This window comes from Natator depressus, chromosome 5 (genome assembly GCF_965152275.1).
Source record: "Natator depressus isolate rNatDep1 chromosome 5, rNatDep2.hap1, whole genome shotgun sequence".
In the NCBI taxonomy this organism is placed as follows: Eukaryota; Metazoa; Chordata; order Testudines; family Cheloniidae; genus Natator; species Natator depressus.
The window spans coordinates 89951457-89965410 of NC_134238.1; the positions used below are offsets into that span (position 1 = coordinate 89951457).

Consider the following 13954-nt stretch of genomic DNA (forward strand, 5'->3'; position numbering starts at 1 on the left):
ACTATTAGAGAGAGAGCAGCAAGATGCCAAGAACTATTTTTGTATACTTTTTTTAAAAAATATGTAGAAGTTTATTTTAAAGAATTTAGCAGATACCTTCATTCTCTGATTGACGTTTTCTTTTGTGATTAGCAAATATTTGGGCTTGTGCACCCGGCCCTCCTCTCTGTCTTGTATATTTTGCAGATCATTTGCGCTTATGTCTTCATGCCATTTTCTTTTATGATGGGGGTAGACTGGGAAGACAGTTTTATTGTCGGTGGACTCCTCGGTTACAAGACTTTCTTCAATGAATTTGTGGCTTATGAGCGCCTTTCAACATTGATCCACTTGCGGGAGAAAGGTGGGCCAGTGTACATTGATGGCGTGAAGCAATATATGACTGTGAGTAACATTTTCTAGTCTACTGATTTACTGGGCCCAATTCTTACCTGATGGCACTCCACTGATTTTAGTGGAATCACAACAGGGATGAATATGGCCCATTACTTTGACATTTTCTCTTGTGTTAAACCTCTTTTTATCTTTTTATCTTTCCCCAACGGACCTCAAGTACTGAAGTTCAGCCTTCTCCAGACCCTGCTATGTTCTTGCAGCCATGCCATCCTGGGCTGAGAGCATGTCAGATCCCACAAGCCAGACAAGGTCAGGCCTGGTCAGTTCTAGGATTAAAGAACTCTAAGGAAAGCCCAGTGTGCTGCAGGAAGTGGTATTAAAGACTAAGGTCTTGTCCCTATTGGGAATTTGTCCTGACTCCAGTACTGAATGGCCAGGCACAAATGTAGCTACACTAGTTGGAAGCCCAAGTTCATGGTTTGCACCAATAGGGCCTGGCTTGGTTTTGATTGGTGGAATCAGGGCAAATTGCCAAGATAGACAAGACCTAGTTAGGTGGCATTTTTCTTTCTGAGTGGCGCTGGTCAAATAAATTTAGACAAAACTTTTTCCCGTAAAAATTTTCCCAATAGAATTTCCAGTCAAAATGAGAGAGAGAAAGAGAGCCCCAGGCACCTCAAAATAGCCTGCTGATTAGGGCATTCACTGGGGATGTGGGACGCCCAGGTTCAAGAACCTGCTCTGAATCAGGGAGGACTCTCTCATGTGTTTTATGTGAAAAATTTCAAGTGTCTCATTTTTGTCCTTCATGGGAACAAAACCATATGTCAAAACTGCAAAATGTTTTCAACAAAACAGAATCCTTGTTTTCTGGCCACCCATCCTTATGAGCCAGTATTGAATCTGTGACCCAGTGTTGTGTGATACTGCCGGTGCCCTCTCTTCAGATAAAATTTAAAATTGATATCCTAACCACTTATGGTCATTAAAGATCCCATGGATTATTTTCCAACAGCAGAGTTATTAATCCATTGTACCCTAGCAAAGAGCAGTATGTGGCTCTAAATCTCTGGGTGAACCTGAACTTTGAAAGATGGATGCTGTTGGCTATCTGGTCACATCTCACTTTGTTGTTATCCTCTGTGACACAGAAGAGCTACTTTCACTGTTATTGGTTCAGGTTACAGGAATTAGTGATGCAACCACATACAAAGGTTGGAGAGAAGGGGGGAATCAGGGATGGGATTGCATTAGTCTTGCATCTGCATTGAGAGAGACATATCCCTTTCATCCTGCTGCACCTATGCTGTGGTGCAAAGGATTATTATTATTGCAGGATGACAGGTTTCAGAGTAGCAGCCGTGTTAGTCTGTATCCGCAAAAAGAAAAGGAGGACTTGTGGCACCTTAGAGACTAACAAATTTATTTGAGCATAAGCTTTCGTGAGCTACAGCTCACTTCATCGGATGCATGCAGTGGAAAATACAGTGGGGAGATTTATATAAACAGAGAACATGAAACAATGGGTGTTACCATACACACTGTAACAAGAGTGATCAGGTAAAGTGAGCTATTACCAGCAGGGGTGGGGGGAACCTTTTGTAGTGATAATCAAGGTGGGCCATTTCCAGCAGTTGACAAGAACATGTGAGGAACTAGGGGGTAATAAACATGGGGAAATAGTTTTACTTTGTGTAATCACCCATCCACTCCCAGTCTTTATTCAAGCCTAAGTTAATTGTATCCAGTTTGCAAATTAATTCCAATTCAGCAGTCTCTCGTTGGAGTCTGTTTCTGACGTTTTTTTGTTGAAGAATTGCCACTTTTAGGTCTGTAATTGAGTGACCAAAGAGATTGAAGTGTTCTCTGACTGTTTTGTCCCGTCCCCCGCCCCCTCCCGCTCTCCTGCTGGTAATAGCTCACCTTACCTGATCACTCTCCTTACAGTGTGTATGGTAACACCCATTGTTTCATGTTCTCTGTGTATATAAATCTCCCCACTGTATTTTCCACTGCATGCATCTGATGAAGTGAGCTGTAGCTCACGAAAGCTTATGCTCAAATAAATTTGTTAGTCTCTAAGGTGCCATAAGTACTCCTTTTATTATTGCAGGAGTTGGACATTGCCAGTAGCAATTTTAAGTGTGACCTGATGACTTGGACATGAGAGTGTTTGGGTTTTCAGATTTCAGATTTAACTTATATTCAACCTCAGAGCCCTCTAATATATCTATGTGCTCACAGAGAGAGCGAGCACTCTGATGGATCCACCCCCACAGCCTATAACAACAAGGCTTCCTGTTTTTCAAAGCTAGGAGAGTACAAGTGAAGGCAGGAAAATCACAGGAAACAAAGCCGTTTCTAGGGAAAGCAGATACAGTGAGTACTTGACAAACATTCTCCTGCATATGTGCCGCATGACTGCAAATATCTACAAATTGGTTATCGGAAAACCAGAGCAGGAACAAAGGAGCTTCTAATCAACAGGAAACCTATGAGAGCACTCATCAGACTTCAGTGTGGGCTTAAAATGCAGTTAATGGGGAAAGGGATGCAGGGAGCAAAGCTTTCAACTAGGTTGGCTTCTTCAAGGACTGTAGCCTAGTTTCACCCTCGGGAAGCTATCATATACCCTGCAAGTGGCTCTTGTCAGTGGAAAGTCCATTGAGGAAAGAGGTGAGCATCTGGAAATGGAAAGCAATACAAACTTCTCTGTGCTCTCAGGCCCATAGTGAGCAAGAATTGCCCCCAAAAGAAGATGGCACTGGTCAGGGAGCAGGTATGGACAAAGGCAGCCAGGGAAGGCACTGATCCCAACTCTGCCCCTCGGGTTCCTGGGGAGCCCCAATAACAATTTAAATGTGCTCCTTTCCCCTGAAGGAAGCATTCAGCAAGTACCACCACCTGTCCTACCTCAGAGTGAATGCCTCCTAAGGTGCAGCATTTCCAGCTAGTGCAGGGGCCCTAACCCTGCTTGGATAATCAAACCCTCTGGGATTTTCAGTCCTAATCCAGACAACCCCTTTTAATCATCTGAACTTGAGCTGGGATGCATAAAGAGGGAAATCTCAAGAGAAATAGAGAGGTTATTTTACCTCAGCATTTGGCACTGGTGTGACCACTGCTCGATACAGTGTCCAGTTCTAGTGCCCACAATTCAAAGATGAATTGGAGAGGGTTCAAAGAAAAGCCACAAAAATGACTAAAAGATTAGAAAATCCTTACAGTGATAGACACAAGGAGCTCCATCTAGTTAGCTTAACAAAAATAAGATTAAAGGGTGACTTGATTATAGTCTATAACTGTACAGAGGTATAACCCTTGTAGTAAATTAATTAATTAATGTAACAGTTTATTTTTTGACTTGTTTTGCTAATTTAAAATGCTCTTCATAGACATTTGCGAGTGTTGAAATGAAAGGTAGTATATCAATTTTAATTGTATGGCTGTCATATAACAAATACTAAACTTTTTTTTTTTTTTGGTAGTTGTACAGGTAGTATATATGTTGTGTTGATGTGGCCCACACAACACACAGAGAGCTGCATATGCAGCCCACAGTGGTAAATAGGTTGAGAACCATGGGTCTATAAGTACCTACATGGAGAACATATATTTATTAATAGCCTCTTCAGTCTAGCAGAGAGAGGTATGGCACAATCCCATGGCTAGAATTTGAAGCTAGACAAATTCGGACTGGAAGTGAGACATAAATTTTTAACTGTCAGGGTAATTAGCCATTGGAACAATTTATCAAGGGTTGTGGTAGATTCTCCATCACTGATAACTTTTAAACCAAGATTGGATGTTTTTCTATAAGATCTGATCTAGCTCAAACAAGAATTATTTTGGGAAAGTTCTATGTCCTGTGCTGTACAGGTCAGACTAGATGATCACAATGGTCCCTTCTGGCCTTAGAATCTATGAATTACTAGAATTCAGTTCAACGAGACCTGATAATAAAAAATAATGATACTTAGAATTTTATATAGTGCTTCAACAAGCGTAACAAACATCAGCTGATGAATCCTCACGGAACCTCTTGAGGTATGTGAGTATCCAAATTTCTAGATAAGCTAACCGAGAGAGAAAGAGATTAAGTGTTTTGCCCATAGAATGAGTTAGTGGCAGAGCAGGACTGAGAGGATGCAGGAGCTCTTAGCTGTGAGTCTTGTGTTTAGTCCTCTAGACCAAGGTGCATTTTTCATCACATACTTGTTATGTGAGTCAGCAGTGGACAAGTAAAGCCCATAAACCACGGCTCTATTATTTTAAGAACATAAGAACAGCCATACTGGGTCAGACCAATGGTCCATCTAGCCCAATATCCTGTCTTCTGACAGTGCCAGTGCCAGATGCTTCAGAGGGAATAAACAGAACAGGACAATCTTTGCATGATCCATCCCCTGTTGTCCAATCCCAGCTGCTGCCAACAGACACTGAGGGAAACCCAGAGCCATGGGGTTGCATCCCTGACCATCTTGACTAATACCGATTGATGGACCTATCCTCCATGAACTTATCTAATTCTTTTGAACCCAGTTATACTCTGGCCTTCACAACATGCCCTGGAAATGAGTTCCACAGATTGACTGCATTGTGTGAAGTGCTTTCTTTTGTTTGTTTTAAACCTGTTGCCTGTTCATTTCATTGGGTGACCCCTGGTCCTTGTGGTGTATGAAGGCATAAATAACACCTCTTTATTCACTTTCTCCACACCAGTCATGATTTTATAGATCTCTATCGTATCCCCCCCTTAGTCATCTCTTTTCCAAGCTGAACAGTCCCAGTTATTTTAATCTCTCATATGGAAGCTGTTCCATCTCCCTAATCATTTTGTTGCCCTTCTCTGTACCTTTTGCAATTCTCTCTACATATATTTGATATGGGGCAACCAGAACTGCATTCAGTATTCAAGGTATGGGTGTACCATTGCTTTATATAGTGTCATTGTGATACTTCGTTTTTTATCTATCCCTTTCCTAATGCTTCCTAACATTGACGGCAGCTCCACATTGCACAGGTATTTTCAGAGAACTATCCACAATGACTTCAAGATCTCTTTCTTGAGTGGTAACAGCTAATTTGACCCCATCATTTTGTATGTATAGTTGGGATTATGTTTTCCAATCTGCATTACTTTGCATTTATCAACACTGGATTTCATCTGCCATTTAGTTGCCCAGTCACCCAGTTTTGTGAGTTCCCTTTGTAACTCTTCACTTTGGACTTAACTATCTTGAGTAATTTTATATCATCTGCAAACTTTCAAACAATTGAATAATTTATTTTCTGTCTGAGGGGTGTGTGTGTTTGTTTTTAGATCCGTTCTGAAACCATTGCCACCTATGCCCTCTGTGGATTTGCAAATTTTGGTTCTCTGGGACTGGTGATAGGAGGACTCAGTAAGAACAATATCTATTTCTCATTTTGACAATTTTTTGTGTGTATAATTAAAAAAAAAAAACTCTGTGGGATACATTTTTGATGAACTGCAACACATCAGCAAGGCCCTGATTCTCAGTTGCATTAGGGCAGCTTTTGCCTCTCCCCCAGTGTAAAGCTGCCCTAAACCTGAATGAATCAGCCACTGAAGAGCTCGCCTTCTTTAGTGGGATCCTTGGGTGATGTAAAGCTGCTGTGGCAGTCCCTATGCTCCACTCCTGTGGCTGGGGATGTGGTCAGGGCATTCTTACGCCCTGGCCGTCCTCTACTGTTGTACCCTCCCTTCTTGGCCATTGACAGCCAGTGCTACAGAGCAAACCCTCACGCTTTGCACAAAATAAACCATTTCATTAGGTTCGTTGTATTCTTGCTGGTATTTTGGAAAATATTGGTTTGCTTTCTGTAAGAACGCCACATAAGTGAATCCGTTTATAAACAACTTCCAACTTCCCTGTTTTTCAGGAGTATCAAAAAATTAAAAATGAACTTTGAAAACCAGAATGTATTTTTTAAAATAGTCTTACCTGATCCCATATAGGCTCTCTCCTGTCTGCACTGGATTCTGTGACAGCTCTGCTGTCACAGAATGGTGTGTTCTGGGGCAGCACAGATGAGCAGGAATCAATGGGTGTGACAATCTGATACAAGGGAAAAAAGTGGTTTGACTGTAGTTGGTACCTATTAGCCTGCTTCAGTCGGGAATTCAGCACATATTGTTGAGGTAAATGGAAATTACATTTTTTATTTGCAGCCCACCTTTTAGTAGGAAGAAAAATGTGTATATACTTTATGTTTGCATACATCACTGAGAATATCAGATTTATTTTACTTTCCCCTATTTGTCAGTACCGTGACTTGCAATTTGCTTTTCTAGAGGATATGCTTCCTAGGAATTTCATCCCCTCTTTATTTGATTTTTTTTCTAATTTTCTTCCCAGCATCTATTGCTCCTTCCAAAAAAAGAGACATTGCTGATAGTGCCTTTAGGGCGATGATTGCTGGTACTGTCGCCTGCTTCATGACAGCTTGTATTGCAGGTACTGTGTATAAATTTGTAATATCTCTGACTGACCACGAGGTGTCAGTGTGTCAGTACACTAATTTTATAACTAGATCATTCATGTTATCGACCTACCTGTAAGTACTCCTCGCTTTGAGAGGGTTAAAAGTTGTTAGTGAGGAAGAGCTCCTGGAATTTGGCATATAAAAAGACTTTGCCTAGTCTGTCTTTTACATCTAATTTATCAATTTTAAAATTTGTTAGGCAATGTATAATTACTGATACATCTAGAAGAAATTATAATTACCAGTTACAGGTGAGTTATAGGACCTCACCCACATCTTTATCCTGGTTTAATTTAGAACTAGAAGGCAAAGAAGAAGTACAAGATTGGGAGGGGTTGGGGAAATAGAGTACTTTTCTTCTTAATGGGCCTGATTCCATTCTCAGAGTGGGGTAAATCAGGAGTCACAGCAGGGAAGTCAATGAAGTTACTCCAGTATAAGTGAGATCAGAAACTAGGCCTTTATTTTCAAAATCCCATCAAAATGTGGGTAATGGTCTCAAGTTGAGTCATGAGTTACAAAGAAATTACTATCTCAGAGAGGAAATGAAAAGAGGATGTAATATCAGGAATCATACTACTGAAGGGGTTAATTCATTAGCCAGTTAGTGAGATTTCCAAAAAAAAATCAGCTGTGATTAAATTGTGCAACAGTTTTTTCCCCTAACTATCCCTCTTGCAGTTTCCTTTCTGAGCATGTAATATCCAGAACTGTCATTATCAAAATCAGAAAATTGATGCTTTTTTAGTTTTTAGACTGGATCTTGGTGCATAAATAGCACAGCCAGATCATGTCCCAGATCAGAAAAGTCCACTTTTAAGTATATCAGGTTTTTTTCACTATGGCCCTATGTAGCTCTTTCCATTTTTTGAAAGCTATGAAATTAGTACCCTTGACATTACATGAGTTCCACAGCTCTCTGAGTTTTTGACAAATGACAACTTTATCTTACATGGAAAAACTGAGGCATTAGAAAATCTTAGCAAATAGTGTCATTTGAAGGTCCTGGGTTGACTAAGAACTCAGAACATCCATAGGCAAATCTCATGTATATACCAAAATCTATTGTGGAAAGAAAATTGTATTCCACCCACTTCTGCTATAGTTAATGCTTTTCTTATGCCGAGAACAAATTCTGATATCCCAGTAATTTCCGATAACCCACTTTCTGAGAATCTATAGACATGGGACCAAGTCCTGAAACTCCATAGACATAAATTAACGTGGTTCTCCTCAGACCGTTTTATACCTGTGTATTTTATATTTTGGAAAATGCTTAGCAAAACTTAAAATTTATGCCCAAAGCTACCAAAACAATGGGCCTGATTCTCTGCTTACTTATGCTGATGTAAATCAGGAGTGACTCCATATTAGTCAACAAAGTCACACTGACATGAAACCAATATGAGAGGAGATTTTAGGGTAAAATTTCAGAAGTGATTAAGTGACTTAGAATTTTCAGAGGTATTTAGGTGCCTAAAGATGCAGATAGTCACGTAGTGAATTTTGAATTTTCAAAAGTGCCTAAGCAGGTTAACACTTAACTCCCATTGAAATTAGACACCTAAATACTTTTGAAAATTTGACCCTTAGGAACCTAAGTCCCATTAGATCCCTAAGTCACTTAGACACTTTCAAATATTTTACCTTTAGGCTCAAGCTCCTTATAAATTCATGGGCCACTGACTGCCATGCTCAAACTCCAGTCACTGTTGGTCTCTCAGAGGCTATGTCTACACTTGGAAATGGGCTCATACCTCCCAGCTCATGTAGACATATTTGAGCTAGCGCTCATTGAGCTAGTGCACTAAAAATAGTAGCGTAGCAGGGGTCGCACAGGCAGCAATGGCATGGGCTAGCCGTGCTGAGTACATATCCATGGGGGTCAAGAAGGGCTATACTCTGCATGGCTAGCCCTGGCTGCTACTCACCGCTGCCCCAGCTGCACTACTATTTGCAGTGCATTAGCTGAATGAGAGTTAGCGTGAGCATGCCTATGCAGGCTGGGAATCACACCCCTAGCTCCAAGCGCAGACACACCCATACAGACCTGATACCACCATCACTAAAAAGGTTTTCCCTTACTGGTTGGCAGGAGATAAACCCTTGAAATGTCAACCAATATGTAAGAACTTATTTGGAAAATGACATCAGTCAGTGCCTAGCAAGAAGCATGAGGAAGGTGGACAGATAGCTGTCCACTAATTTTTAAAGAGAGGTTATTTCAGAACTGGAACAAAGGATTTGATGTGTCTGAAATGAATGAGCTTCACCCAGAATCTGGCCTCTCATGTTTCAGCGGTGTTTTGTGTCATGTGATACAAATGGGAGAAACTGTCCATCACTCTTCTCTGAATTTAGTATGGTATCTTAGGCCCTGTATTCAGGAAAAAAGGAATATTCTTATCTTGCATTAGCTAACACGTGGTAACTAACACGAGGTAAAAAATCCTAATGAAGACACGGCAGTTTGTAGTTTCACGAGTTAACCTTTACCTTGACCTGCTATTTCCTATTTAACCTACAACTTGCCTTGTTGTCACTATGGTTTTACCTCGTGTTAGTTACCCCGTTAGCTAACATGAGGTAAGAACACATCTCTTCTCCTAGTGAAGACACACACCTAGAGAATTCTATTATTATTTAAGGAAACTGACACCACTGTATTCAATTTCCAGGAATATTATCTGTACCGGTTGTGGAGGTTCCATGCCACATATTATTAGGGGATGCCTTCAATGCAACAAATTTGCCAAGCAACACCACAAAAGTAGTTGGATGCTGCCAAGATCTCTTTAGCAGGTACTTAGGAGAGTGTCATTCTCTCTCACAGTCATTCTGTGAAGTCAGTCATTCCCCAGGGCTGCTGTATTTTCATAGCAATCTTTTAGGAAACTGTGGTAAATAAAGGCACAAAGTAATAGAAATATAAGGAAAAAAACCCATGTCCACAGACATTGCTTTGGAGCCAAAATAACATTTTTCCATTGTAAATAACCAGAACAATGCACATGGTGCTTCACAAGTATGGAATATAAAAGTTACCATCCAGAGCATATGGAACTTTTTCACTCACTTGTGCTCTTTAGTTGTGCATTTGGATATCCAACAGCCTGATTTTACTTTGAATATCTGGGTCTGTTTCCATCCACTGGCTGCAGGTGATTTTTGCATGCCTCAAAGAAATTATTTTAACCCGGTTTGTTTTTCTTGTAACTGTGCATTTCCTCTGTCAGATATCAACTTGAGATGGGACAGCTGAGAAGTTCAGAACAAAATGTGAACTTCAAGTGAATTTTAGATCTGGAACTCTCATTTGAATCACTGTTTTGGCAGTCATATTTTTGACCCAGAAGCACACATCTCCAAAGTTTGAGTATTGTTGGATCCTGTGTTATGATTAGGGTTCATCTCTAAAACTACTAGAACCTTAAGTATTTGATCTACCACAGTACATGACCATAACCCCATATCTGAGATAGGCCAGGGTCTTTTCCTCCAACGGCCTGTGTGTCTGGTTAAAAAAAGAACATCTTTTCTTTCGAAAATATTGTATACATTTGAACCAAATCAGGTCTAGAGGTAAATTGTATATTTTTATAACTTTCTATAAAATATTTAGGGGGACAAAGTAAATAAAGATATTAAATAAATAAGGAGTATATTAAACCAAGTTTAGATGGTGACATGAGGCAACAAAGGTCTATGTTTTCTGAGTTATGGCAGGCACATATTTTATTCACTCTAATATGCCTTTCTTTCACTTCCACAATAAATCTATTATCTGTTAAGGATCAAGGGACTGATTCTTCTTGCTCTTACACAAATGTAAATCAAAGGAACCTTATAGAGTTTTCTGCCCCCATTCATCATCCACTCCAGGTTTCTCTGAGAGAGGAGGATGTAGCCCTTGTATAATTGCAGTGATGACTGAGACAGACTTTAGGATAAATCATAGAAACACTTCCATAAACTTGGTTTAATATAGTCCTTATTTATTTCATAGCTTTATTTACTTTGTCCCTCCTAAATCTTTTATGGAAAGTTATACAAATATACAAAAAACCCAAAATAATTTATAAAGTAAATACAGTACAGATGCTGCAGTAATGTAGCCTGGCTGTATTTTCTGGCACAGATCCTCCACTGGTGTAAATTGTACTAACTCCACTGACTTCAATGGAGCTACGACAATTTACATCAAAGGCTCTGCGCCCCCCTCCCCACCCCGTCTCAGCCTCTGCTATTCATTCTTGTCCCTCCATGCAAGAGTCTGGAAATGTGATCTTGCAGAGCGCCCTGCAGGATTTGTGGCAATTTTAAACGTCCAGCTAAAATTTCTCTCTTTCTAATACTGATCTAGGTCACAATCCTAACATTAATTTTCTATATTTGTTATTTTAAGATTTCTAAATATGTTTCTAGCTTGGATGACTTTATATGAGAAGTAGCTTTCAATATTGCATATGCAATGGGAAAGATGACCATATTTTCAAAATCAAAACCCTGTATGCTTTTATGACGACATTTTTATGGTTACAAAAACTCATAGGCAAAAGTACACGGTTTTGTTTTTTTAAACTAGTATGTTGGTCCCATTACCACCAGCTTCTTCTGTCTAAATGCATATTACTTGGAGAGGATGACTTTTTCCTGTAAGTTAGTGTTCTGAATGAGTTTATTATAAAACATATGTGGCTAACATTTACTTAGAGCAAAAAATCCAGCTCTGCTGGGGTCCTCCCTCATTGGTATATTCCATTCACTCCAAGCAATGTTCATCACACTGAATGTTCATTCCACTTGATTCTTTGTTCCTGGTAAACACAGAGCAAGTTCTACTCAATATAATGATATTGAGCAGACAGTTTGAAGATTAAAAAAAAATCTGATTGAAAAAAATTAAACAGTGGAATGTTTCAGGTGTCCTGGAAGAATTCCCTGGGGCACAGGGATTTCATATGGAAACTCAGGACTGCCCCAATAAAACCAGGACGTATGGTCACATTAGCATTGCAGGGGTTTAGAACTGTCTATTTTAAGTCCCATTTCAAGTATGATAATGTAACATTCTAAACCCCCTAGCCAAAATATGTACATTGTGAAAATAGACCTGACTTCCTTTTTTTCCCCTCCTTCACCAGCACCAGTGCAAACAATTCTCAAGAGATCTTCTTAGGAGGAAACTACAGCCTACGCTCCTTGAGAGGATGTTGCCAAATACTGGACTCTCCCACTTTTAATTGCAGTTGGACCACTCCATTATTTTGAACTGGGACTAGTTATAACCAAGAGGCTGGAATAAGGTCACATCTCTTTGTTGGAGAAGGGGAAAGAAATTAAGAGTGGAGAAATCTTTTTCTACTTAAGGAATGTGCAAAAGTTTGAGCCTTAGTTTCCTTTCACACCAGTACAACTCCTTTGATTTGAGTGGAATTACTCCTAAATTACTCTGGGGTAAATAAAAAGACAACCAGGCCCAGACAACCGCATCAGTTCTCCAGTCATGAAATCAGCCTGAAGAGAACATGAGAACTACCATCATGGGCCTAGCTGTTGGATCTGATTCCCCTCTTTCTTGCGCCAGTATAAATCAGGGTAACTCCACTGAATCTGATGGAGCCTCTCTAGTGTAAAACTGCTGTGAGGGGAGAATCGGGCCCAGTGCATTGGTAGCTGTTCAGGTTTGAGTCATAATTTTCCTTTATATTCAAAATTGTCATCTACTGCCATTGGTATTTCTTCTTTTTATAATATTGAGTCTCAAGTTTTTTACTATGCTAAGACAAATGACCTTGTTTGCAGTTTGAAATCTCTGTAGCGGGATTCTTCGTGCTCTTGCAGAAAGACGGTAACTATATAATTGGAAAGGTCCACTTGTGACTTAATTTCCAAATCAGATGAGATTCCAGGCGAAATTCATTGTATTATCACTACTGGTTCCTTTGTTATTGCAATTCTGAGGTCTGATTCTGGTATCACACCAGGCTAAATCAGAAGTAACTCCATTGAAATCAATGTTAAGTTCATGTAAATCCTGTGTGAATGATACCAGAATCTGGCCTCTGCTCTGCAGGGCACTGACATGGGGAGAACATCTGTGAGTCATGAACACCGGAATTAACCATGAAAAAAGAATAATTTGTCATCATTACAAAAAATCCTTCTTTTGGGAGAACTAGCTCATTTTATTTGTCATCTGGCTGTATATATTTTATTAAAATGATTAAATTGACAGAGCAGACTAAAATATTTTGTGCCTTTTCATAATAAAGCTATTCTATATTTTAGAGATCTGGGGTGGTTTTTTTTACTTATTTAGAGAAAATGATGATTAGCCTATGTCAAGAATTTTCTTTAAAAAAAAAAATGAAGAGTATGTGTGTCATGATTTAGCCTCTCTTTTTACATAAGTTACACCAAGGTCTTTTGAGCCTGAAAACATTTTCATGGAGTTTACTTTTTTAAAGTGAGTAGTATATATTTCCACAGCACAAGACCATATTAATGCCAAAGATGTTACTACAAAGCTAAAATGAAGAATTTAAATATTAATTAATAAGGAAATTGTTGGTTGAGATTCCTACACCAACCTTAACTCATATAGGTATGGGATAAGTCAACCAGTTCTACCAAAATAAGAACTACCAAACCCTTCACTTTTCCATCTAAACACCTGAGAACCTGTTTTTGGCAATCCTGATTGGGTCATTAAATTTTTATCCTTACATGGCTATGTCAAGACCTTAGGCCACTGCTGCTAGTGCTGTTTTCATGGAATTTATGATAGTCACTTCTGATTCTAGGTTCCTTAAGAAAAGTGTCCACATTCTGTAAAACTGAGGAGGAAGAGTGTGTATAAAAGGAAGGATGTTTATTATCTCAGCCCCAACACAAACAACAAATGCCAGTGCTGCCATCTCTCATTTTATTACAAGGCTCATATACTTGCTGTTTGTTTTCTTTTAAAGCCCCAACTGCTAGAATCAGGAGATTGCATGAGAATCTCAGCTTTTTCTTTTTTAAGGTGGGTTTATAGCCTAAGGTAAGGTTGCAGATGAAAGCTTGAAAACATCAAATAAGCTCACCCTAAAGGCTCGAAAACCAA

General features: G+C 39.5%; 1 protein-coding gene across 1 annotated transcript in view; it reads left to right on the plus strand.

Annotated features, from left to right (window-relative positions):
* The window catches only part of SLC28A3 (solute carrier family 28 member 3), an 82155-nt gene extending 69991 nt beyond the window's left edge, over positions 1–12164 (plus strand). The window contains exons 14-18 of the mRNA XM_074954061.1: positions 187–384; positions 5660–5741; positions 6720–6818; positions 9525–9648; positions 11991–12164. Of these exons, the coding sequence (XP_074810162.1) occupies positions 187–384; positions 5660–5741; positions 6720–6818; positions 9525–9648; positions 11991–12117 (630 nt within the window). The 3' untranslated portion in view covers positions 12118–12164. The remainder of the gene's footprint in view (positions 1–186; positions 385–5659; positions 5742–6719; positions 6819–9524; positions 9649–11990) is intronic.
* Positions 12165–13954: the final 1790 nt, after the last annotated feature.